The sequence below is a fragment of the Antechinus flavipes genome, chromosome 4 (assembly GCF_016432865.1).
Source record: "Antechinus flavipes isolate AdamAnt ecotype Samford, QLD, Australia chromosome 4, AdamAnt_v2, whole genome shotgun sequence".
NCBI classification, from domain to species: domain Eukaryota; kingdom Metazoa; phylum Chordata; class Mammalia; order Dasyuromorphia; family Dasyuridae; genus Antechinus; species Antechinus flavipes.
The window spans coordinates 86,700,124-86,727,547 of record NC_067401.1 but is presented as its reverse complement, the minus strand read 5'-3'; the positions used below and the strand labels follow the sequence as shown (position 1 = coordinate 86,727,547).

Sequence of the window (27,424 nt, the reverse complement as noted above, 5' to 3'; positions counted from 1 at the left end):
GAATTCTTGGCTCTTAGTGCAGGAAAGAGCAAGATTTCAGTAACTGATTGGGGAGAGATACAATCATAAATCATATTTACTGGTGTACTGATTTAATCATCCTGTTTCAGAGTTTGAAAGAATTAATTTTTTTACATTTAGTTTGTCAGAAAATGAATGGTATAAGAATTGTATTTGGCAGGAGTTTTTATATCACAAAATGAATTTTATAAATGGTGATTTTTATCTTTTCAATCTTTGGGAATGAATTTGGAGAAAATAAATTAATTTTGATGATCCTTTAGTATGTGTGCATAGATAAATTAAACATAACTATATGTGTGTGTGTATGCATATGCATATACACTTTGTTTTTTAAAATAGTATTTTTTCCAATTTCATGTAAAGATAATTTAACATTCATTTTAAACAAATTTTGAGTTCCACATTTTTCTCCCTTCACCCACCCTAAAATGGTAAGCAATTTGATATAAATTATATTACGTTTACAATGTGATGTACTTATATCATGTATTATATTTATGCTGATATATATCAGTAGCGTATTAAATATTATACAGGTAGTTGTGAGCAGCTGTCATATATTTCTTTAGTGAGTCAACTATTATTACATGCTTACAGTATGCCTGGCATTGTACTAAACCCTGGGAATAAAAAGAAAGGCAACAATATCATCTCTGCCCTCAGGGAGTTCATAGTCCAATTATGGAAGTAGCCATTCAAAATATTTTACATAAGTTATGTACAATGTAAATGGAACTTGATCTCTGAGGAAAGGCAGAGAAGGTAGGAGGAGGGATTATAGGATTGGAAAAGGATTGTTGGAGACAGGAAACAAAGAAGAGCCAAGAAGAAGGTGACGACCTGTGCGAAAACTCTGATAAGGTTAGCTAAAACATTGTGAACAAACAATACATCCTAAATTCCTGAGACAAGATAACGAGTGTGCCCCAGGAAGTCGGCCATATCTGCCCTAGAACTAGATAACGAGTATGCCCCAGGAGGTCAGCCACACCTGTGTTCTGACATTCTTCTCTTTACATTGCAACCCTCCCACCCCCCCGAAAACGCACGCAGTCAAACCATATATAACTAGGCTCCTTTTTTCAATAAATGAGACCTTTTTCCACCACAATGTAGTCTCCCTCCTCGCCCATTTCTCTTGCAGGTCTTGTCGTTCCTCGACACCCCACAAATTACTAGGTCCTGGTGGACGGAACAAAGAATTCCTGCAGAAAGAGACATTTGATCTCAATCTTGAAGCCAGAAGGTAGCTCCTTCACCTGAAGGAGGAAGGACAGATTTTAGGCAAGGTTGTTAGCTAATGAAAAGGCACTAATCAAGACACAGAGAGTCTTCTATGAAGGACAGCTAAAGGAGAAGGAAGGGGTTGTGAAAGGATTTTAGGAACCTTATAAGATTTCATGTTCTAATAAGTAATAGGGAGACTCTCCAGAAGGCTATCCTAATAGTCTAGGCGTGAAGTGATGGTTGAAAGTTCCAGGAGAGTACCTGTATGAATAGAGATCAGATGACATATAGGGAGAAATATTGTGTTGGTAGGAATAACTAAACTTGACAAATAATCAGATTAGGGTGTGTGCATGTGAGAAGTTAAGGATGGCACCAAAGTTGTAAGCCTGGGTGATTGGGAGAATGATGTAGAATTAGAAGAGGGGGAAAGATTTTAAAGGAAAGAACAGTCCTGTTTTTGAAATGCCTATGGGACATCTATTCAGTTTGAGATGTCTAAGAGGGAGTTAGTTGATCTTGTGAGACTTGCAGCTCCTGCAATAAGTTAGGCCTTACCCTAGGATTATCTGTTTAGAGATGGTAATTCAGTGATTGGGAGCTGATAATATACCCAAGCAAAAGAATAAGAAGAAAATATTAAAGAAGGCTGTAGATTAGATGAATAGAACTTCAAATTTATAGATGATGTGAGATTCTATTCATGAGAAAAGTAATATCTTTTCTGAAGTTTTTCAAGAGAAAGGCAAATTATGGTCTATGAGAAATGTTTGAGGTTAATACCTTTATTTTGAAAGCAAGGGTAATTTTTTTTTCTTTTAATAACTTTTTAATGACAGAACCCATGCCAGGGTAATTTTTTTACAACATTATCCCTTGCACTCACTTCTGTTCCAATTTTTCCCCTCCCTCCCTCCACCCTTTCCCCGCAGATGGCAAGCAGTCCTTTACATGGTGAATAGGTTACAGTATATCCTAGATACAATATATGTGTACAGAAACAATAGTTTTCTTGTTGCACAGGGAGAATTGGATTCAGAAGATATAAATAACCCAGGAAGAAAAACAAAAATGCAAGCAGTTTATATTCATTTCCCAGTGTTCTTTCTTTGGGTGTAGCTGCTTCTGTCCATCCTTGATCAATTGAAACTGAATTAGCTCTCTTTATCGAAGAGATCCACTTCCATCAGAATACATCCTCAAACAGTATTGTTGTTGAGGTATATAATGATCTCCTGGTTCTGCTCATTTCACTTAGCATCAGTTGATGTAAATCTCGCCAGTCGTCCTCTCTGTATTCATCCTGCTTGTCATTCCTTACAGAACAATAATATTCCATAACGTTCATATACCACAATTTACTCAACCATTCTCCAATTGATGGGCATCCATTCACTTTCCAGCTTTTAGCCACTACAAACAGGGCCGCCACAAACATTTTGGCACATACAGGTCCCTTTTCCTTCTTTAGTATCTCTTTGGGGTATAAGCACAGTAGAAACACTGCTGGATCAAAGGGTATGTACAGTTTGATAACTTTTTGAGCAGAGTTCCAAAATTTTGGTATGATGTTTCACCGTTGTCATTATCTTGAGTGAAATTATTAATTGTGTCTATAATTTGCTGTTTCACCCAAATTGCTTATTTAGTTTCCAATTACTTTTTGGTCTATTTACACCTAAGTTTTTATTGAATGTAGTTTTTATTGCATTGTGATCTGAAAAGAAAGTATTTACTATTTCTGCCTTCCTCCAGAATGGCTGGATGTGTTCACAATTCTACCAACAATGTATCAGTGTCCCTGTTTTCCCACATCCCCTCCAACATTCCACATTATCTTTCCCTGTCACTCTAGCCAATCTGACAGGTGTGTAGTGGTATCTCAGAGTTGTCTTAATTCGCATTTCTCTGATTAATAATGATTTGGAGCATATTTTCATATGTCTATAAATAGTTTCAATTTGTTCATCTGAGAATTGTCTGTTCATATCCTTTGACCATCTATCAATTGGAGAATGGTTTGATTTCTTATAAATTAGAGTCAATTCTCTATATATTTTGGAAATGCAGCCTTTATCAGAACCTTTGACTGTAAAAATGTTTTCCCAGTTTATTGTTTCCCTTCTAATCTTGTCTGAATTTGTTTTGTTTGTACAAAAACTTTTCAATTTGATATAATCAAAATTTTCTATTTTGTGGTCAATAGTGATCTCTAGTTCTTCTTTGGTCATAAATTCCTCCCTCTTCCACAGGTCTGAGAGGTAAACTATCCTATGCTCTTCCAATTTATTTATAATCTCATTCTTTATGCCTAGGTCATGAACCCATTTTGACCTTATTTTGGTGTACGGTGTTAAGTGTGGGTCAATGCCTAGTTTCTGCCATACTAATTTCTAATTTTCCCAGCAATTTTTGTCAAATAATGCATTCTTATCCCAAAAACTGGTGTCTTTGGGTTTGTCAAACACTATTATTATTAAAGTTATTGGCTGTTTTGTGCTTTGAACCTAACCTATTCCATTGATCAACTAGTCTATTTCTTAGCCAATACCAAAAGGTTTTGGTAACTGCTGCTTTATAATATAATTTTAGATCTGGTACAGCTAGGCCACCTTCATTTGATTTCTTTTTCATTAATTCCCTTGAAATTCTTGATCTTTTGTTTTTCCATATGAACTTTGTTGTTATTTTTTCTAGGTCATCAAAGTAGTTTTTTGGGAGTCTGATTGGTATAGCGCTAAATAAATAGATTAGGTAGTATTGTCATCTTTATTATATTTGTTCACCCAATCCAAGAGCATTTAATATTTTTCTAGTTGGTTAGATCAGACTTAATTTGTGTGGAAAGTGTTTTGTAGTTTGCTCATAAAGTTTCTGATTTTCCCTTGGCAAATAGATTCCTAAATATTTTATACAATCAGTAGTTACTTTAAATGGAATTTCTTTTTGTAACTCTTAACTGTTGGGTTTTGTTAGTGATATATAAGAATGCTGATGACTTACGTGGTTTTATTTTGTATCTTGCAACTTTGCTGAAGGTATGGATTGTTTCTAATAACTTTTTAGTAGCGTCTCTGGGGTTCTCTAAGTATACCATCATATCATCAGCAAAGAGTGATAATTTGGTTTCCTCATTGCCTATTCTTATTCCTTTAATCTCTTTCTCAACTCTTCTTGCCAAAGCTAGCATTTCTAATACAATATTAAATAGTAACAGTGATAGTGGGGCAACCCCATTACATATGATTCTTACTGGTGGTTTTAAATAGATGCTACTGATTATTTTAAGGAAAAGTCCATTTATTCCTATACTCTCAAGAGTTTTTAATAGGAATGGATGTTGGATTTTATCACATGCTTTTTCTGCATCTATTGAGATGATCATATAGTTTTTGTTAATTTGATTATTAATATGGCCAATTATACTGATAGTTTTCCTAATATTGAACCAGCCCTGCATTCCTGGTATAAATCCTACTTGATTGTGGTATATTTTCCTGGGGATGATTTTCTGTAGTCTTTTTGCTAATATCTTATTTAGGATTTTAGCATCAATATTCATGAGGGAGATTGGTCTATAATTTTCTTTCTCTGTTTTCAATCTACCTGGTTTAGGTATCAGTACCATGTCTGTGTCATAAAAGGAATTTGGTAGGACTCCTTCATTCCCTATTTTTTCAAATAGTATAAAGCATTGGGGCTAATTGCTCTTTGAATGTTTGGTAGAATTCACATGTGAATCCATCTAGTCCTGGGGATTTTTTTTTAGGGAGTTGATTAATAGCTTGTTCTATTTCTTTTTCTGAAATGGGACTATTTAAGCAATTTACTTCCTCCTCTGATAATCTGGGAAGCCTATATTTTTGGAGGTAGTCATCCATTTCGCTTAGGTTATCAAATTTATTGGCATAAAGTTGGGCAAAGTAACTTTTTATTTCTTTAATTTCCTCTTCATCTGTGAAAAGTTCTCCCTTTTCATTTTTAAGACTACTAATTTGATTTCCCTCTCTCCTTTTTCTAATCAGATTTACCAAAGGTTTATCAATTTTATTGGTTTTTTCATAAAACCAACTCTTAGTTTTATTTATTAGTTCAATAGTTTTTTTTTTTTTTTTTTACTTTCTATATTATTAATTTCTCCTTTTAATTTTAGAATTTCAAGTTTAGTAATTGATTGGGGGTTTTTAATTTGGTCTTTTTCTAGCTTTTTAAGTTGCAGGCCCAATTCATTGTTCTTCTCTTTATTTTATTCAAGTAAACCTCTAAGGATGTAAAATTTCCTCGTATTACCGCTTTGGCTGCATCCCATAAATTTTGGTATGATGTCTCACCATTGTCATTATCTTGAGTGAAATTATTAATTGTGTCTATAATTTGCTGTTTCACCCAATTATTCTTTAAGATGAGATTATTTAGTTTCCAATTACTTTTTGGTCTATTTACACTGAACTTTTTGTTGAATGTAGTTTTTATTGCATTGTGATCTGAAAAGAAAGTATTTACTATTTCTGCCTTCCTGCATTTAATTTTGAGGTCTTTATGTCCTAATAGATTGTCAATTTTTGTGTAGGTTCCATGAACTGCTGAGAAGAAAGTATACTCCTTTCTGTTACCATTCAGTTTTCTCCAGAGATCTATCATACCTAATTTTTCTAATATTCTGTTTACCTCTTTAATTTCTTTCTTATTTGTTTTGTGATTTGATTTGTCTAATTCTGAGAATGCAAGGTTGAGATCTCCCACTATTACAGTTTTGCTGTCTATTTCTTTTGGAGACTTTCTTAACTTCTCCTTTAGGAAGTTAGATGCTATACCACTTGGTGCATATATGTTTAATACTGATATTGCTTCATTGTCTATAGTACCCTTTAGCAAGATATAGTTTCCTTCCTTATCTCTTTTAATTAGATCAATCTTTGCTTTTGCTTGATCTGAGATAAGGATGGCTATCCCTGCTTTTCTGACTTCACCTGAAGCATAATAGATTCTGCTCTAGCCTTTTACCTTTACTCTGTGTGTATCTCCCTGTTTTAAATGTGTTTCCTGTAAACAACAGATTGTAGGGTTCTGACTTTTGATCCAGTCTGCTATCTGCCTCCTCTTTATGGGAGAGTTCATCCCATTCACATTTACGGTTAAAATGACTAATTCTGTATGTCCTGCCATCCTAATATCCCCAGATTATACTTTTCTTGTTCTTGCCCTCCTTCCCTTCTTCCCTAATATTAAACTTATTGTTCCCACTTAATGTCACGCAGCTCTCCCTCTTTAGTATCCCTCTCTCCTCCCTTTGAATCCCTTCCCCTTTCTTGTACCCTTCCCTTATTACTCTTTTTTCCCACTTTTTAATGAAGTGAGAGAAGAATCTTTGTAAAACAAATATGTCAATTATTTCCTCTTTGAGCCAACTCTGATGAGAGTAGGATTCACACAATGTTCCTCCCCCTCTCTAAGTTCCCTCATATATGATAGGTTTCCTTTGCCTCATCGTTGCATGTAGTTTCCCTCTTTTTATCTCCCCTCTTCCTTTTTTCTGACACTATACCCTTTCCATTTCTACTTCCCTTTTTTATGTTATATCTGTAAAATCAAATTATACATATGGTTTTTATGTATATCCACAACAGAAATACAGTTCTCAAGAGTTCCTTTTACCTTTTTCTACTTCTCTTGAGTCCTGTTGTTGGAGATCAAATTTTTTAAGTCTGGTTTTTTCCTTAGAAACAGATGGAATTCCTCTATTTCATTAAATGTCCATCTTCTTCCATGGGAAAACATACTCAGCTTAGCTGGGTAATTTATTCTTCGCTACATTCCAAGCTCTTTTGCCTTTCGGAAAAATCTGATTCCAGGCCCTTCGATCCTTTAATGTTGAGGCAGCCAGATCTTGCGTGACCCTTATTGTGGCATCTCAGTATTTGAACTGTTTTTTCCTGGCTGCTTGTAAAAATTTTTCTTTATTCTGAAAATTCTGAAGTTTGGCGACAATATTCCGCAGCGTCTTTATTTTAGGGTCTTTTTCAGAAGGTGTTCAGTGAATTCTTTCAATGCCTATTTTCCCTTCTGGTTCTATTATTTCTGGGCAGTTCTCTTTGATGATTTCCTGTAAAATAGTATCTAGGTTCTTTTTTTCATCATAATTTTCGGGTAGTCCAATGATCCTCAGGTTATCTCTCCTAGATCTATTTTCCAGGTCTGTTGTTTTTCCAAGTAAATATTTGACATTTTTTCCCAATCTTTCATTTTTTTGGTTTTGCTTGACTGATTCTTGATGTCTCAATGAATCAGTCATTTCTATTTGTTCAGTTCTGATTTTTAGTGAGTTATTTTCTGCATTAGCTTTTTTTACTTCTTTTTGTATATGTCCAATTGAGTCGTTTTGCTCTATGGAATTTTTTTCCATTTCATTAATTTTTTTTTTTTTTTTAGTGAGTTATTTTCTTTTTCCAATTTGCAAATTCTGTTTCTCTGCACTTCTTGGGAGTTTTTTATCTTTTCCAATTCACGTTTTAGGAAGTTGTTGCTCTTTTGCATAGCTTCTCTTTCCTTTCCCCATTTTTCTTCTAGTTCTCTTTTAAGGTTTTTAATAGTCTCTTCTAAGAAAGCCTTTTGTATTGGAGACCCAACAATTGTCTGGAGACTGTCTGCTATTAGCCTCTTCAGGGTTGAAAAGCTGTTCTTTTTCTGTATAGAAACTATCAATCATTCTTTTGATTTTTTTACTCATTTTGTTAAAGCCTGTAAGGTCTGCCTTCAGAGCCAGGAGGTTACCAGCTTCCTCTGCAAAGCAGTGAAAGGTGTATGGACGGGTAGCTGTCTTGCCAGCCAGCTACAAAAAGCAGGGAGGTACTGGAGTGCTCTGAGAAAGAGTTCCTCACCCAGGAGTAATTCAGGCCTGCAGGGCCAAGCTGGGAAAGTACCCTGCAAAGAATCTCCGCTGTGTGAGATAACGACTGCCCTGAGGCTAGAAGCTGGGCAGTGAGAGTTTCACTACCCCAAGCCAAAGCCTGCCCTGGGGCTGTGGATATTAGCAATTGAGCAGTGAATGGATTTGCAAGGACTGGAAGTGTCTGCCCGGAAGCACAGTCTGCTGGGAAAGGGTTATGAGTTCAAATGTTGGAGTTCTTGTTCTTCTCAGAACACAGCCGGTTTAGCTTAGGGCCCTCCGAATATCTCCAAATCCAAAGGTTCTGTCCGTTCTGCTTTCTTCAGCCTCCAACCAGCACAGAGATGGAATGAATCTCTTGTTTCCTTCTCTTGGAGCTCAGCTAGCTTTTTGGTGAGTCTTTCAGACCAGCTTGGTCTCAGTGGGGGGTGTGCAGGAGCCCAGCCACCTACCACAGTGGTGTGAGATGAAGATGAATCTGGTTGTCCACTAAACTCTCACTCTAGCTTTATCCTTTGAAAACTCTTCGTCTGCCACCAGCCAGCCAAGTGGAATATATTCTGCCTTGCCTCGGAGAGAGGGCTTCTGGCGTAATTCCACAAAGTGCTCTCTGTCTACACCAGAGTTGCTCCTCTCCAGTAACTGAACTCTCCTCTGCGACCAGCCAGCCAAGTGGAAAAAATGTATTCTGGAATAGCTCTCTCTCCTCATGGCCTTATATGTGAATCTTCTGAGAGAATGGGATTATGGGTTTTCTCCCATAGTGTTCTCTGGCCCAAAGAGCTTTAAGGGAGGTGTGAACTCCCTTGAAGTTAGAAAGTTTACTTTATGAAGCTGGCATACTTGTGAACTCCAATGAGTAAAGGTGTGAACACAAGCCTTGTATTAATTAGTTCTACTTAGTACCTTGTTTCAGGTTCTGCCCAAAATCATCTTGTAAGATTAGATCAACTAATTAGTTAGCAGTTTGTAAGGATTCCAACAGGAAAGTTCTATGGCCCAGGCTGAGCCCCCCACTCTGCAGATTAGAGGCTGCCCAGGATGTGCCCCCCTGCCATGCAGATTAGTAACTGCCCCCACAAAAGCCCGGAACTTCAGGATGTGGCTGCAGGGCTGCCTTATACAGTCTGCCTGAGTCACTTCCGGGTTTGAGTGGTTACAGCCAGATCTGGTTAGGTTCTGGCGTTTTTTAGAGTTCCCTCTGTTTTAGGCTTTAATTTCTCTGCCAGTTTACTGCTTTGTAGTCAGGGCAGAGCAGTTAGCCTATAGCAGAGTGGTCCCTATAACTTCTCTAGCCACAGAGATCACCCCCGCCCCTGGTCTGCTCAGGACGCTAGCCCCTTGCTGCCTGCACTAGTCTGTTCCTGGCCCCTCAGGACAAACCTTTCTTGTGCGTCTAATCTTCATGAATTTAAGCAGTGAAGAATTATTTTTGAGGCTGGATTAAATAGTTGGTTATGAGGGGAATGAGAGGAGTTTAGAGAATTGTGTGTGCCTTCTCTGCCATCTTGGCTCCGCCCCCACAAGAGTAATTCTTAAAGTAAAATTCTAAAATTCATTGGTGGGTAATTGATGTGAGAATATGTGCTTCCATGCCTCAGTGATTGAGTATTCTTAAAATTGTATCTAAGAAATTCATAGTATAAGAATTAAATTCTTCTTGTTTTGCTTAACTTGCTTATTTAAGACCATGTTGAAATCCTTTTCAAAAAAGAGAAAATTTTTTATTATAGTAAGACCCCATGTTTTGAATATATATATATATATATCTTAACTAGAAATAACTGCAGTAATATGACAAATGATATAAATGGTATTATCATTTGACAATGGTTTTAATAAAGGGAAAACTTTGGACATGTATACATATATTGTATTTATCTTATACTTCAACATATTTAACATGTATTGGTCAACCCGCCATCTGGGGGAAGGGGTGGGGGAAGGAGGGAAAAAGTTGGAATAAAAGGTTTTGCAGTTGTCAATGCTGAAAAATTACCCGTGCATATATCTTGTAAATAAAAAGCTATAATAAAAAAAAGAAAAAGGAAAAAAAGAAAAGTAAAAAAAAAAAAATAAGAAAAATATGGGGAGCAGCCTTATGATTGTGGATAGAGCCTTGACCCTGAAGTCTGGATGATCTAAGTTCAAATCTTGCCTCAGACACTTAACTCTTACTAGCTATGTGATTCTGACAAGTTATTTAACCCTCACTGCCTCCCGCCCAAAAGAAAAATAAAAATTATAAAGGCCATTGAAATAACAAATAGAGGCGTTTGCAGCAGAATTTAGGATTTTAGGTAATAAGGAGCTAGTGGAGTTTTTTGAGCAGGGTAGTGTTTTAGTTAGACCTATACTTTCTAAAAATCAGGTGGGCAGCTATAAAAGACTAAGTATAAGTTAAATACAAAATATGTATACATGCCCAAACAGTTATTTTGCTGTACAAAAAGAATTGGACTTTGAAATAGTGTATACACAATTAGCCTGTGAAGGAAATAAAAAATGCAGGCAGACAAAGGTAGAGGGATTGGGAATTCTATGTAGTGGTTCATAGTCATCTCCCAGAGTTCTTTCCCTGGGTGTTGCTGGTTCAGTTCATTACTGCTCTATTGGAACTGATTTGGTTCATCTCATTACTGGAGATGGCCAGGTCCATCAGAATTGATCATCATATAGTATTGTTGTTGAAGTATATAATGATCTTCTGGTCTTCTGGTCCTACTCATTTCACTCAGCATCAGTTCATGTAAGTCTCTCCAGGCCTCTCTGAAATCATCCTGCTGGTCATTTCTTACAGAACAATAATATTCCATGAATTCATATACCACAATTTATTCAGCCATTCTCCAGTTGATGGGCATCCACTCAATTTCCAGTTTCTGGCCACTACAAAGAGGACATTAGTTTTGTTTGTTTCAATTTGATATAACTAAAATTTTCTATTTTGTGATCACTAATGACCTCTAATTCTTCTTTGATCATAAATTTCTTCCTCTTCCACAGTTCTGAGAGGACTATGCTATGTTCTTCTAATTTATTTATAATCTCATTCTTTATGCCTAGATCATGAACCCATTTTGACCTTATCTTGGTCTACAGTGTTAAGTGTGGATCTATGCCTATTTTCTGCCATACTAATTTCCAATTTTCCCAGCAATTTTTGTCAAATAGTGAGTTCTTATCCCCAAAGCTGGGATCTTTGGGTTTGTCTAATACTAGATTATTAAAGTTATTGACTGTTTTGTCCTTTGAACCTAACCTATTCCACTGATCAACTAGTCTGTTTCTTAGCCAATACCAAAAGGTTTTGGTAACTGCTGCTTTATAATATAATTTTAGATCTGGTACAGCTAGGCCATCTTCATTTGATTTTTTTTTTCATTAATTCCCTTGAAATTCTTGACCTTTTGTTTTTCCATGTGAACTTTATTTTTTCTAGGTCATTAAAATAGTTTTTGGGGAATCTGATTGGTATAGCACTAAATAAATAGATTAGTTTAGGTAGTATCACCATCTTTATTAAATTTGCTCTCCCTATCCATGAGCATTTAATATTTTTCCAATTGTTAGATTTGACTTTATTTGTGTGGAAAGTGTTTTGTAGTTTTGCTCATATAGTTTCTGATTTTCCCTTGGCAGATAGATTCACAAATATTTTATACTCTCAGTAGTTACTTTAAATGGAATTTCTCTTTGTAACTCTATTGGATTTTGTTAGTGCTATATAAGAATGCTGATGACTTATATGGGTTTATTTTGTATCCTGCAACTTTGTAAAGGTGTGGATTATTTCTAATAGCTTTTTTAGTAGAATCTCTGGGGTTCTCTAGGTATACCATCATATCACCAGCAAAGAGTGATAATTTGGTTTCTTCATTACCTACTCTACTTCCTTTAGTCTCTTTCTCAACTCTTATTGCCAAAGCTAGCATTTCTAATACAATAATGAATAGTAATGGTATGGGACCCCATATTTTTCAAATCATAATTTATATACATTATTTCTCTTTATACTTGTTTTGGTTCAACCAAACTTACCTTGGTTTTTTTGTTTGTTTGTTTGTTCTCACTTCTAACATTACATAAATAAATAAACGACTTTTTGCAAGTTATCTATTTTATTTGGTTGGAATGCATTTCCCTTACCTCCATCTCTTAGAATCCTTTTTTCTTCAAAGTACATTTCAAGCACGATTTCCTTCATGAAAACTTGTGATTCTTCCTTTCCTTTTGCCAAGCTTCTAATGCTTATGCCAGAAAATTATCTCTTAGTTAGTTTTTATATGTTTACATGTGTATCTTGAAGTTGTATGTCCTGTTTTATTTAGCTAGCAAAGGGTTTGGCATATAGTTGTCAGTTAATAAATGCTACCTAATTAATGAACTTGAATAAATGCTCATTGATTTGTTAATTTTTGTTTCTTTTGTATCAAAAAGTCTGAGTAAAAGTATCCATACAGATGGGTAAGCATTTTTTATTTTTCTCTACTCTGATTTTGAATGTGTGTTTAAACATGCATTATGTATATGCATGCATATGTAAATTAACATAAGTCAGGAAATTTTGTGAGTTTATTTTTTAAAAAATAGTTTAAAAGCTTTTTAAAAAAAAAATCTAGGACATATATCATCATGCAAAGTACAGTATTATAGTACTTCTGTATTCATTGTGAAATCTACTCAGTTAATTTAAAGAGGTTTTTTTTGGTGTAAAGGAAAGGTATTTATTTTTTCCCCCCCTAATCTAATGTCTTTAGTTCTGTTTCATTATTCTGTAGTCTTTCATCATCTCTTTGGATCATCTTAATTTTACGCAGATATTGCGAAAAAGCTTAGATTTTACCAAGTAGATGAATTTTCAGTGACTCCTGCTTATTGTGGCATTTTATCAGTCACCTATCTGTATTTCTCTAAATGTGAGGTGCTTTGGAGATAAAATTGATTAATAATTTAAAACATTCCTAAATTACATATCATATCTACCAAAATCATAACTACCAAGTAATATTTTCTCTCACAGCATTAAATGATTACATCAGGATCCAAAAAGCTCTTGACAAACTGGAATTATGGTATCTTACAAGGTGAAATTAATTAGACAGTACTTGCTTTTAGAAAATTAGCATAGTAGTGTATGATTAGAAGACTTGGCCAGGAAGCAATTCATATTTAAAAAGATATAAAGGAAAACTCATTAATAGTTATAGAAGTGGCTAGAACAACAAATGCTATTTTTTAAAAAATACCAATAATAATTTTTAAAATTTAAATACCAACAAAAATAAGCACTTTTGAATACACAGAAAACAAAAATAATGACATGAGATTACTAGTCCAGTTTCTTTCTAAAAAATGTATATATTATATGTACATATATAATATATATTTACTAAACATCAACTATTTAAAATAAAACTACTCTGTGCTTCCTTCTTAACTTCATTTTTTTCTTTTCTGTGCGTTAAAATTTGTTTTTTCAATGACTTTTGGGTTGTTGGGGGGCTTTTTTTGGGGGGGAAGGAGTTGGCATTTTAATTGCTTTTCCAGCTAAATTGGTTCTGCTTACTTCACTTTGCATTAGTTCATACTGCCCAGGATTTTCTGAAATAATCTCTTTTGTTATTTCTTTACATACAATAATATTTCATTAAATTAATCAGTTTAGGATTTAGAGGCACTTTTTTTTTTCTTTGATACTTTTTCTGTCTTAAGTTTTATGACACTGGTTCCTTGGTTCTTGACTATTTGACCATTCTTCTTCAGTTTCTTTTGCAGGATCTTCAGGTTACAATGACTAATTATGAATTATCTTTGAAGGCTGTGTTTTGGACAGTTTTCTCTCTTATTTTATTATGCTGTTTGATCTCTTTAAATCCTATATATTCAATTATCTTATTCAGATGTTTCTCATATCTGTTTATCTTTATCTAGCTCTGACCTTTCTTTCATTCTTTAGTTTCTCATCTCCATTTGCCTATTAGATTGCCAATCCTAAATTGAGTGTGCTATGGATTCTAAAACTTAAAATGTCTTAAACAGAACTCATTTTTCTTTTTAAACTCTACCTTCTCCCCACTATCTTTTCTATTATTGTAAGGATCCTATCTTCCTAGACTCCCAACCTCAGTGTGATCTTTAAGTTCATATTCTCATTCATTGTATCCTTTTATTTACCAATTTATGTTGAGTTTTTTCCCCTTTATATCATCTCATATACCCCCATTCTCTTCTCTGACATTACTACTTCCTTTGGTAGAAGCTTTCATCACCGCATGCTTTCTGGTTGCTTTCCCTACTAGAAATTTCTTTTCCCTCCAGTCCATTCTCTGCTGTTACCTCATTCTTCTTAAAGTAGAGGTCTGATCATGCTATCTTTTTCCCTTTTTAATAAACTCCAGAGGTTTCCCTTTCCCTTTCACAGTAAAATATAAAATATCTCTTGTCATTTAAAGCCCTATGTAAGAGACCCTGTCTTTCTATTCTTTTTTCTTTTTAGATATAGTGTTATTTGTTTAGATAGTTTATTTCATTAAATGATTTCTAGTTACATTTTTTTAAAATTACCATTCTCTTTAAAAAAAATTTAAGTTCCAAGTTCTCTTCCTCCCTCACCCCTTGAGAAGACAAGCAATAGTATATTGATTATCATATAAAAGTCATGTAAAACAATCATGTTGTAAAAGAAAAGGCATACAAAAACAAGAAAAAGAAAGTGGGGGATAAAAGGAATGCTTCTGGTCTGTGCTCAAAGTTTTTCAATTTTTTTTTTTCTGGAGGGAGATAGTATTTTTTGTCATGGGTACCATGGATTTTGCTTGTGTCATTGTCTTGATCACAGGAGCTGAATCTTTCACAGTTGATTATTGTTACAATACTATTTCAGTATTCTACCCAGTTCTGTTCACGTTACATCAGTTCTTGTAAAACACACACACACATATGTATATGTATTTTCCTTTTGATCTCTTTGGGATACAACATTGGAAGTGATATTTCTGGATCAAAGAACATACACCATTTTATAATCTTTTAAGCACAGTTTCAATTTATTTTCTACAATGGTTGGACTAGTTCACGACTCTGCTAATAGTGCATTAATGTTCCAGTTTTTCCACACTTCATTCAGCTTTTGTCATTTTCCTTTTCTGTTATATTAGCCAATCTGATAGGAGTGAGGTGATAACCAAATTACTTTAACTTTCATTTCTTTAATAGGAATTTAGAGCATTTTTTAATGTTTTTCTTTTTAATTTTGATTTCTTCTGAATACTATTTGCTCCTATCTTTGACCATTTATAATTTGGGAAATGAGTCATATTCTTACAAATTTAACTGAATTCTATATACATTTAAGAAATGAGACCTTTATCAGAGACACTTGTAAAATCCTGATCCCACCTCCTACTCCCTCTGGTCCCCCCTGCTTTCCTGCTTTCCTTTTGATTTTGACTACATTAGTTTTGTGCCAAATCTTTTTTAATTTAATGTAATTAAAATTATTCATTTTACTTCTTGTGATCCTCTCTGTCTCTTATTTGGTCATAAACTTCCCTTACCCACAAATCTGATAAATTTTATGATGCTTCCTAGTTTACTTAATGTATTAATCTTTTATGTCTAAATCATTATTCATCTAGATCTTTCTTGGTATTTGATGTGAGATATTGATCAATGCCTAGTTTTTTTTTTTACCAAATTGCGTTCTAATTTTCATAGATTGTTGTTGTTGTTTTTTTTAAATGATAAGTTGATGCCCCAAAGTTTGAAACTTCAAATTTATCAAATACTAGATAACCAGGGTCATTCACTACTGTGAATTGTGTACCTAACCATTTCAATGATCCCCACCCCTCCATTTCTTAACCAGTACCAGATTGTTTTCATGATTACTATTTTATAATATAATTTGACATCAGGTACTGCTAGATACAACTTTTTTTCCCATTCCCCTCTTCCCCCATTCATTTGCTTGATATTCTTAACCTTTTGTTCTTCCAGATGAATTTTATTTTTTCTAGCTCTCTAAAATAATTCTTTGCTGATTTGATTTGCGTAACTCTGAATAAGTAAATTTAACTTGGATAGAATTATCATTTTTTAATAATGCCTTGTCCTACCCATCAGCAGCTAGTATCTTTCCTATTGTTTAGCTCTGTCTTTATTTTTATCGTGATTTACTTCCCCTACCTTTCCCAGAACCTCTCTTCTCCCTGCCTCTATCATCATGTACCCTTCAATCCAGGGATACCAACTTCCTTGCTGTTTCTTGCTCAGTACACTCCATGCATTTTTACTGATGATCCTCTGTGTTGGCTACTCTTGTTTTTTTTTTTTTTTCTTCTTCCTGGCTTTCTAGACTTCAAATTTTGGTTAAAGATCTACCTTCTTCAAGAAGTCTTCTTATCTCTTAATGCTAATGCCTTCCCTGGAGATTATCTCCAATTTATCCCATTTATATATTATGTTTGTAGACAGTTATTTGAATGCAATCTCCCCTTCCCTCCCACCCTGTAGATCTTGAGTTTCTTGAGAGCAGGAATTGCATTGCTTTTTTTCCCATTATTTAAAACCCTTCATAATTTGGCTCAAGTTTGCCATTCCAAGTTTATTTCTGTACAACCCTAGTAGCTTGTGTTAACCCTAGGTAAAAGCTTATTTGTTGTTGCAGAACGTGCCAGCAGAAGCATTCACCAATTGAAATGTGCCCTCCAGGAAAGTGATGTCATAGTTGGGGAAGATGAATTTGAACATGAAGATTCCTGTAATGAAACTGGGACTGAGGGGAGTGGGTCCACTTGGCATGAACTACATCATAGTGATGCAGGTGTGTGTTTGGTGCTTAAATCTGATTCTTGAATTTAAGGGATTATGATGCTATAATGACTAAGATCAGCCACTGTTCCTGGGTAAAGCTAATAAGTTTTTTTCCCCTCCTCTTTAGTTAACCAACTTAAAGCCTTGTTAAAGCAGCAGAACAATAAGGAAAATGAAGTATCCACGCCAAGAAGAAGGAAAATGACATCCTTGGTGGTTTGTATTCCTTTTGAAAACTTGATAAAAATCAGTAGTTTTTGTTTTAACATAAGTTGTATTAAGTCATTGTCACTCTTAGTAACCCAGCTTGATTGCCAGCTCTGAGCCTTTTTCATAAAAATTCCGCGATGATCTGTATTTTGAAAAGTCACTCTTAAGTTATAGGTAGCCTACGTCTCAGAACCCCAACTCATAAGTTCAGTCTTTGGGTGCCCTTCATTCTCTTTGGTACATTTTTGGAAACCTCAAGGTCTGAGTTCTGTCTAGATTTCTACAGAAAGAGAAAGTTATTTTTGATCTGACTACCTTTCTCCAAATCTGTCAATTTCCTTTTAAAGGCTAATTAAAGTGTTCATTTAGAATCTCTATCAGGTCTTATTCAATCATCCCCAAATACCATTAGTCTATCATTAATCTCCAGTGCAGTGTCTGTTACCTTTGCCACAGAGTACCCAAGACAGTAAAGAACTGACTGCATCCAAGAAATGTGATCATAATCACACAAAGGGTGAAAATGGGGCTGGTTGATCTTATGTAGAAAAATAATAACTTCAAAGTCAAAATACCCTCCTCTTAGCTTTTTGCTTTTGTTTTTTCTTTTTTAATCCTAAAAAAAAAACCTCTCATTAATTTTTAATTTGATTACTAGGTAAAATGAAATTGAAACATATACATAATTTATTAATGAGATTGTTCATTGTTGGAGTTCAAATGTTCGAGTTCTTGTTCTTCTTTAAAATATTATAAAAGTTCTCTCTGGGTGCCTTCCCTGGAATCAGGATTTTGTCGGTCCCTGTTCAGGCGCCAAAATGTGGTGAGCTTTTTCTTCTCAAAACACAGCCAGGTGATAAAAGTTCAGATTTTTTATTATCTCCAATATAGTCTGGTTAGCTTAGAGGTCTATTTCTCTGCTTGGTTCCAAGAGCTCCCTCCGAATGTCTCCAAATCCAAAGGTTTTGTCCTTCAGCCTCTGCCTCTGCTTTCTTCAGCCTCCAGCCAGCTCCACTCTTCATGTCATTCCGGTGAAATCTGATTGAGAGCCTCTGTCTGTTTCTTTTATACAAGAGGGAGGAATTGTGGGATACGAGAGAGAGGGATTATGGGTTTTCTCCCATAGTGCTCTCTGGCCCTAAGAGCTTCAAGGGAGGTGTGAATTCCCAAAGTTTACAAAGTTTACTTTGTGAAGCTGGCAAACTTGTGAACTCCAATGAGTAAAGGTGCAAACACAAGCATTGTACTAATTAGTTCTACTTAGTACCTTGTTTCAGGTTCTGCCCAAAACATCTTCTTGTAAGATTAGATCAACTCTAATTAGTTAGCAGTTTGTAAAGATTCCAACATCTCCCCCTTTCTTTTTGTTTTCTTTTGCCCCACGTTGGGCGCCGAAATGTTGGAGTTCAAAATGTTGGAGTTCTTGTTCTTCTCAAAACACAGCCTGTTTAGCTTAGAGCCCTCCGAATGTCTCCAAAATCAAAGGTTCTGTCCTTTAGCCTCTGCCTCTGCTTTCTTCTGCCTCCAACCAGCACAGAGATGGAATGAATCTCTTGTTTCCTTCCCTTGGGGCTCGGCTAGCTTTCGGTGAGTCTTTCAGACCAGCTTGGTCTCAGTGGGGGAAGTGCAGGAGCCCAGCCACCTACCACAGTGGTGTGAGATGAAGATGAATCTGGTTGTCCACTGAACTCTCCACTCGTAGCTTCTTCCTCTGAAAATTCTTCTTCTGCCACCAGCCAGCCAAGTGGAAAATATTCTGCCTTGCCTCGGAGAGAGGGCTTCTGGCGTAATTCCGCTGAAATCTGACCGAGAGCCTCTGTCTGTTTCTTTTATACAAGAGGGATGAATTGTGGGATACGAGAGAGAGGGATTATGGGTTTTCTCCCATAGAGCTCTCTGGCCCAAAGAGCTTCAAGGGAGGTGTGAACTCACAAAGTTTACTTTGTGAAGCTGGCATACTTGTGAACTCCAATGAGTAAAGGTGCAAACACAAGCATTGTACTAATTAGTTCTACTTAGAACCTTGTTTCAGGTTCTGCCCAAAACATCTTCTTGTAAGATTAGATCAACTCTAATTAGTTAGCAGTTTGTAAGGATTCCAATAGTTCATCTCATATCCTTTTCTAAATGTTTTCTAATTGTCTACCAATATATTTTAATTCTTGTCAATAGATAGAGATGTATAGTAGAACATGAAATTAAAAGTAGAAGGGCCTTCTGAAGCTTGAGACCTGAATCTACCATTTATTTGCTATTTAACTTTAAGCACATCACTCTTCATATCTCAGGGCTTTGATTTCATCATCTGAAAAATGGTGTTGATATCTGTTATGCCTTCCTTATAGGGTTGTTTTAAGGATTAAATAATTGATATTGAAAGCACTCTAGGAAGATATGACATCCTATATAAGTGGAAAATATTCCATTAGCCATATTTTGGAATATCTTTTTGCTACAGTGCAGCAAACATTTTGATCCCTTGAACTATCATTCTGAGACCCAGTGACATGTTAATTTCTTTTTTTTTTTTTTAAGGATTAAAGATTTATGTTAGAAATTTATAGTAACATTTCATTTGACTCTGCAATTGCTTCCTTAATATCTGATTTAGAAATTTGTGCTTCATTGATGAGTTTCTTAATAATATAAATATGACTACATAATTTAATAAAATGAATAAAATGCTATTATTCAGATACCTTATAATCAGTGAGTATTTGGCTGTGATGTACCTTCTGTAATATATTTAAGTACATCATAGGTGAACTTTTTAATCTTATGGGTCAATGTGTTATTATTCTTTCTTGAAATAATTGCTTTTCCTTGTCACAAATAACTCACTGTGATTGAAGGGTGGTATAAATACTATGTATAAATTACTATGATGTAAAAAAGAAAGGCATCATTTAAAAAATTGAAACAAAACAAATAAAAAAAAAAGAAATAACTAAACCTGCTAGCATTTTTCCAAGATAAATTTTGAACACTGATATTACATAGTTAAAACATATTTATTCCCCCCCAAAAAAGCATAATAATTTTAATAATACATCATGGATATATACCTAATTATGCATAAATAAGAAAATATAATAGTTGGAATTAAATGTTGACAATTTAAACATAATAGTTATGTTTACACATTTAAAACAGATGTATTAAGACAGACTGAGGAATATTGTTTTACTCCTCTAAAATCCACTTGTCATCAAAAAATTGATGCATTCCTAATGTATTTGTTATTTCAGGGAACACACAGATTTTTCAATGTGACCTCAGCGATTTGCATTTAAAAATTATAATTTTTTTCCATTGACTAAGATTGTGTATACTCATTAAGAATGTTTTTTCTTAAATTATTTCCTTAAACTTTAGAATATAGAGCTTTCTCACATTTTAGAGATCTATTATAACTCTCATTTTCTAGAGGAAGAAAATTGGACAGTGAAAGTTTGTGAATTTGCCAAGGTTCCTTAGATAGCAGGGGGAAAAAAAAGAATTTTGATTCCATACCCTCTGATTACAGTTTGATAAAATGATCATTTGTGAAGCATCTATGAGATATCAGGCTATGCTAAGTTCTGGAGCCCTAAAGCAAAAAAAAAAAAAAAAAAAAATCAGCTAGCACTTTTTTTTTCTTTTCTTTTCTTTTTCTTTCTTTCTTTCTTTCTTTTTTTTTTTTTTTTGAAAAGCTTTTTTATTTTCAAAACATGCATGGATAATTTTTCAACAGTGATCCTTACATAATCTTGGATTCCAAAATTTTCCACCTCCTATTCCCTAGAAGACAAGCAATCCATTATATATTATACACATTAAAATATGTGTTAAATCCAATATATGTAACCATATTTATACAATTATCTTGCCACATAAGAAAAATCAGATCAAAAAGGAAAGAAAATGAGTAAGAAAACAAAGTGCAAGCAAACAACAAAAAGTGAAAATACTATGTTGTGATCCACACTCAGTTTCTACAGTTCTCTCTCTGGGTGTAGATGGTTCTCTTCATCACAAGACAATTGGAACTGGTTTCAATCATCTCATTGTTGAAAGAATCACATCCATCAGAAATGATTGTTGTATAATATTGCTGTTGCTATGTATAATGATCTCCTAGTTCTACTCATTTAGCCCAGTTCTTGAACAAAAACGTCCTGCTGTGGAGGACTGTGTGTTGTCTCTTTCCATTGACTTGGGATTATATCATCTAGTTGCCATATGAAGTCATCACAAATATTTATTTACTTTGGTTGCCAATTCTCAGAGGTACGAGAGAAGGATTGTGTCCATCTCTGTATAGATTCTGCCTCCAAGGTAGAGATCTTAGTTGCCTAAGTGGGAGGTTTTGACTTTTTTTTATCTCTCCTGTCACTGATTAGTTAAATGTCAAACAGATTTGGATGTGGTGTGTATATGTGTAGTATGTTTATGTATTTGTATGTGTATATATGTATGCATATATGTGTATAATATATAACTTGTAGAATATGTAGAATGTTAGAATCTTAGCTGTTCAGTAATATGCCATCTGATATACAACTTAATAACATTGCCTGGTTGGCTTTGCTGCTTTATAAAGAGAACATCTTTCTAGGAGCCCTTCGGAATGCATTCTTCTATAGAAAATGCTCTCTGAGGAAATGGATTATTTAATTTTTATCTTTGTATCAATATTGTTTAACAGTGGTTCATACCAATAGAACTTACTAAATGTTGTATCAAAATGAAATTTTGTTAATGGAGGATGAATTTCCCCTATCAACTTGGTTCTATAATAATTTTTATGAGAAGGTTGTGCCACCAAATATTGGCAGAATATTAATAATCATATACTACCCTATCATTTTTATAGCACTTGTATAGTTGCTTTAACTTTACAGCAATATCCCTAATTTTGCCCATTCACAGAATTTTTAGAATGAATATATAGAAATGACACAAAAAATGTAGTCATTGTTTTTGTCTAGTGTATACCCAGTCATAGTACCCCCAAATGAATGAGGATAATAATATTCTACTCAGTCCAAATTTAGCTAACCCATGTAACTTTCACCTTAGAAAACATCAGAAAATGAGAATGCAAGTTTGCCTGCCATATTTGATCTTGTTCCCATCATTAATGATCAATCCCAATATACTCATCATTTAGAAGCAGAAGTGAAGTTTTGTAAGGTAAGTTTGGGTTTTGTGGGGTTTTTTTAGATTTTTAAAAAACCTAATAAAGTCGAGTTGATTTCTTAATTTAAAATATATATTTACATCAAGTTGTTTCATTGAATTTACTACCTTCTCCCTAAAACTTGTTTTTGCTTTTAACTTCTTTATTTGTTGGTTGATGGCATTTTTCTCAATCATACAGATTTTTAGTTTTATCTTTGGCTCTTTCTCCTCCCTTCTCTACTCTTGCTTTATGGAGTTGTGATATTGTTTTTGACAAGTAATACCATATCTAATCAGTTGCCAAGCCATGTCATTTCTACAAAATTTCATATTTTTTCCTCCCACTGCAATTTCTTTAGTTTAGTCCCTCATTACTTGCTTTGACCATAGTAGTTGCCTCTTATCTGAAGAAGTTAAGCTTCTCACAGAAGTAGACAAAAGTGTTGATATGAAGTAATATGAAATAAGATTGAACAGCATAGGGCTAGCTCAGATATAATAGCGGGAAGTAGCCATCTGTAGCAGGAGTATGAAGTCACAAATATGTGATATTCATTAAATACTAATCACAAAATCTGAGTTGGCATGAACCACTAGAGTCATCTAGTCCAAAGGGTTCTTGAACCAGTACATATTTATCTCTTAACATCCCTGATAGAATATCCAGCATATATTTAAAGATCTCTCATAATGATGAACCCAGTATATTTCTGCAGGTAGATCATCCTCCTTTGAAACAGCTTTAATTGTTAGCAAGCTTTTCCATAAATTGAGCTTAAGTCTACCTTTTTGTGGTTTTATTCATTGCTCTTAAGTTTTTCCCTCAGGAAAACTGGGACACTAATGCATTCTTGGTGGAGTTGTGAATGAATCCAGCCATTCTGGAGAGCAATCTGTAATTATGCCCAAAAAGTTATAAAACTGTGCATACCCTTTGATCCAGCAGTGTTTCTCCTGGGCTTATACCCCAAAGAGATACTAAAGAAGGGAAAGGGACCTGTATGTGCCAAAATGTTTGTGGCAGCCATGTTTGTAGTGGCTAGAAACTGGAAAATGAATGGATGCCCATCAATTGGAGAATGGCTGGGTAAATTGTGGTATATGAATGTTATGGAATATCATTGTTCTGTAAGAAATGACCAGCAGGATGAATACAGAGAGGACTGGTGAGACTTACATGAACTGATGCTAAGTGAAATGAGCAGAACCAGGAGATCATTATACACTTCGACAACGATATTGTATGAGGACATATTTTGATGGAAGTGGATTTCTTTGACAAAGAGACCTAACTGAGTTTCAATTGATAAATGACGGACAAAAGCAGCTACACCCAAAGAAAGAACACTGGGAAACGAATGTGAACTATCTGCATTTTTGTTTTTCTTCCCGGGTTATTTATACCTTCTGAATCCAATTCTCCCTGTGCAACAAGAGAACTGTTCGGTTCTGCAAACATATATTGTATCTAGGATATACTGCAGCATATCCAACATATATAGGACTGCTTGCCATCTAGGGGAGGAGGTGGAGGGAGGGAGGGGAAAAATCTGAACAGAAATGAGTGCAAGGAATAATGTTGTAAAAAAATTACCCTGGCATGGATTCTGTCAATATAAAGTAATTATTAAATAAAAATTAAAAAAAAAAGTTTTTCCCTCAGGATTAAATCCTTCTTTCATATAACACCCTTCAGATATTTGAATTCATTACCAATAATATCTTCCTCTAAACATTTTTTCCCTTTATCTTTAGTTTCTTAGGCTGGCACTCATATGGCCTATCTATAGCTCCTTAGCCCTCTCATTCCCCTTTCTTTGTATGCACATCAATTTGTCAATAGCCTTCCTAAAATTGTGCCACCCAGAAGTGTGGACAGTGCTGTAGACAATTCTTACCCGGACAAGGTTGATATATGAAGTCTCTTTCTTTGGATACTGTACCTCTAATAATTTAGCCCCAAATCACATCCATATACTAATAAAATCACAGATCCATATATCCTTCTCCTATTGTCCCACCCTCTGCCTGTTACCTTATTTGGTCTCCCCTTCCTCATTCACTCTTGACCCTCTACCCTTTTTCCTCCCTTTCCCACTCCATGAGCACATACGTGCACACAGGCTCTGTAATATATTATTGATTCACATAGCACTTGTAGAAAACTGAGATCCAAAGGTTTTTTTTTTTTTTTTTTTTTTTGGGGGGGGACAGATGGAGATGGGGCACAGAATAATGTTCAGCTAATCTTCTTTCTCATTCTGTATACAAATATAGAAAAATTTCCATCATAAAAAATTTTAGGTACATTAATGTGTCCTTGAATATCTCTCTGCAAAATCAATGACATAAACATTCCTTAACTTCTACTCCTAGATTCTTTAAGAAATCTTTTGACCTTTTCTGGATCGAGATTCTTTACATAATATATAATTTACAGAAGCAAAATAAATTTTAATTGATAACATTTTAAACTTCTCTCAAATATTTATCGTATTCAAATTTGTATTCTTTTTGTTTTCTCATGCCATTGAATATAAAAAGGGCAAAAACGTTCATTTTTTTCTCTTCTCAAACCTAATAGTATATTGTGTGTAGCAGATGGTTAGTAAACAATGCTAAATAAACTAGCAATTCTTTATTTTTTTAGCTTTTTATTTTCAAAATACATACCAAGATAGTTTTCAATATTCCCCCTTGCAAAATCCTGCACTCCAAATTTTTTTCTCCCTCCTTTCCCTCATCCCCTCCCCAGAAAGCAAACAATGCAATATATGTTAAAAAAACATGTGCTGTTCTTCTATACACACCTCCACAATTATCATGTTGCACAAGAAAAATCATATCAAAAAGGAAAATGAGAAAGAGAACAAAAAGCCAGCAAACAACAACAAAAAAGGTGAAAACACCATGTTGTGATCCACATTCAGTTCCCACAGACCTCTCTCTGGATGCACTCTCCATCACTAGACTATTGGCACTGGCCTGAATCACCTCACTTTGAAAAGAGCCTTGTCCCTCACAACTGATCATCATATAATCTTGTTATTGTGTATAATGTTCTCTTGGTTTCTACTCATTTCACTTGGCATCAATCCATGCAAGTCTCTCCAAGCCTTTCTGAAATCTCCCTGCTCATCATTTCTTACAGAACAATAATATTCCATAACATTCATATACCATCACTTATTCAGCTCTTCTTCAACTGATGGGTATCCACTCAATTTCCAGTTCCTTGCCACTTCAAAAAGGGCTGCTATAAACATTTTTGCACATGTGAGTCCTTTTCCCTTCTTTATCATCTCTTTGGGATATAGGCCCACTAGAGACACTATTGGATCAAAGAGTATACACAGTTTGATAGTCCCTTTGGGTTTAGTTCCATTTTGCTCTCCAAAATGGAGAGCATTTCTAAACTGTATTATTCTAATGTTCACTATGTCCTGTCCTATAATACAAAGACAACTCTATGTGTTCCCTCTTTAACAACTCTCTGTTGAATCTCCATCTATTTTTTTGTGTTTCCCTGTTTGCATTCTTCTATACTTTTAATATCCCCATTTTTGTCTTTTTGTTGATATTTTTAACAAGTTAAAATTAGTCAGTTATAACTTATTAATATGCTTGTTTTTCCCTCAGAAAATTAAACTATCTATTATCTTAATAATCTTTTTCCTATTTTCTGATGACAAATCCTTTTGTCCTACTTCTCTAATCCCATTTTTTTGTGGGGGCAGGGTAGTGGTTAAGGAAAAGTCAAATCCACAAATAACTTAGAAAAGAATACCACCGATCTCAATACTGTTTGCGATTTCAAGTCATTATTCAGACTTGTAATACTTAAGCAAATTATAAAATCTAGATGATAAGCGTAGTTCTTTATGTTGCATTAAGCAACCTGGTAGTCTGTAAGAAAAAGCAGTCTCTTCAGTATTTTAAAACACATGTATGATTTTGTTGCTGTCTGTAGGAAGAACTATCTGGAATGAAAGAAAGAATACGTGTAGTTGTGCTTGAAAATGAAAAGCTTCAAGAAGAGTTGAAATCCAGATCAGCAGAGCAAAAAACTGATCAAATCTATATTGTGAGTATTTTTTTTTTAATTAAAAGGGGTAACTAAGGGTGACATAAACAGTTTTTCAGAGTTGAATAGTGAAATCATTGCTTGGAACTTTGGTTCTATCTACTTGGATAAATCCTGACATTAATTGGGAATAGTTTAATTGGGTCAGGCTGTAGTGTTGCAGTGGTACTGAACCTTTTACATGGGAGCAGAAAAATCTCTCAGAAGTCCAGAGAGTTCTGTATTTCTATCCAGAACACAGGCAAGGGACCTGAAAGGAAGGACTTTGGTCCTTAGTGGGAGGTGCAACCTGTGCATCAACATTGCTTCTCACTGACTATTCTCATCCCTTAGCCTGACAGATAACAGCCTTGAGAGGTTCTGGAATAGCAACCAAGTATTACCTTGTGTTGAGAATGACAAGGAACAACATAATCTTGTGGATATCCACAAGTGAGAGTGGTGAGAGCTCCTGACTCCAACTAATTGGAGAGAAGAGGGCACTATTGTATCTCTGGAACTAAAAGATCAAACAGTGACTAAGCCATAATGTAGGGTTCACATTATGGCTTAGTCACTGTTTGATCTTTTAGTTCCAGAGATACAATAGTGCCCTCTTCTCTCCAACTAGCCCTCATTTACCTTTGAGTTTTTTGGACTTATCAGAACTAATGGAAAGAGGACTGCTTCTCTAATAACCCAAGTGCCAAATTACTTTTGGAGGAGCCCCATGCACATAGGCATACTATTATAAGCTTGGGAAGGCTATATGGATACTTGGGAACTGTGGGAGGATCACTGGAAAGCATTAACTCTTTAGCTCTTGAGCGATCCCCCTTGTTTTCCTTCTACAAGGAAGCCAAACTCAGAGCATTGATCTTGAGGAGAGCCAATCTTCTGCCCTTCTGAGGAACTAGAAAGAAAGATAAACAGGAAGGCCCAAAGAAAATGAGATCCCATGAGATTTGTGACTTGATAACCTGTCTACTAATGCTAATTACATTGGCTCATATGCTTCCAGTCATGTCCTTTCT

The 27,424-nt window shown here is 34.8% G+C and overlaps 1 protein-coding gene across 6 annotated transcripts in view; it reads left to right on the top strand.

The window, feature by feature from the left end:
* The window catches only part of SDCCAG8 (SHH signaling and ciliogenesis regulator SDCCAG8), a 282,059-nt gene that overhangs the window by 15,203 nt on the left and 239,432 nt on the right, over positions 1-27,424 (top strand). For 5 of the 6 annotated variants that reach the window (XM_051993494.1, XM_051993490.1, XM_051993492.1 and 2 more), the window contains exons 2-5: positions 16,809-16,964; positions 17,082-17,170; positions 22,226-22,339; positions 26,298-26,411. In XM_051993494.1, the coding sequence (XP_051849454.1) occupies positions 16,809-16,964; positions 17,082-17,170; positions 22,226-22,339; positions 26,298-26,411 (473 nt within the window). The remainder of the gene's footprint in view (positions 1-16,808; positions 16,965-17,081; positions 17,171-22,225; positions 22,340-26,297; positions 26,412-27,424) is intronic. The other variant, XM_051993493.1, reaches the window with a different exon arrangement.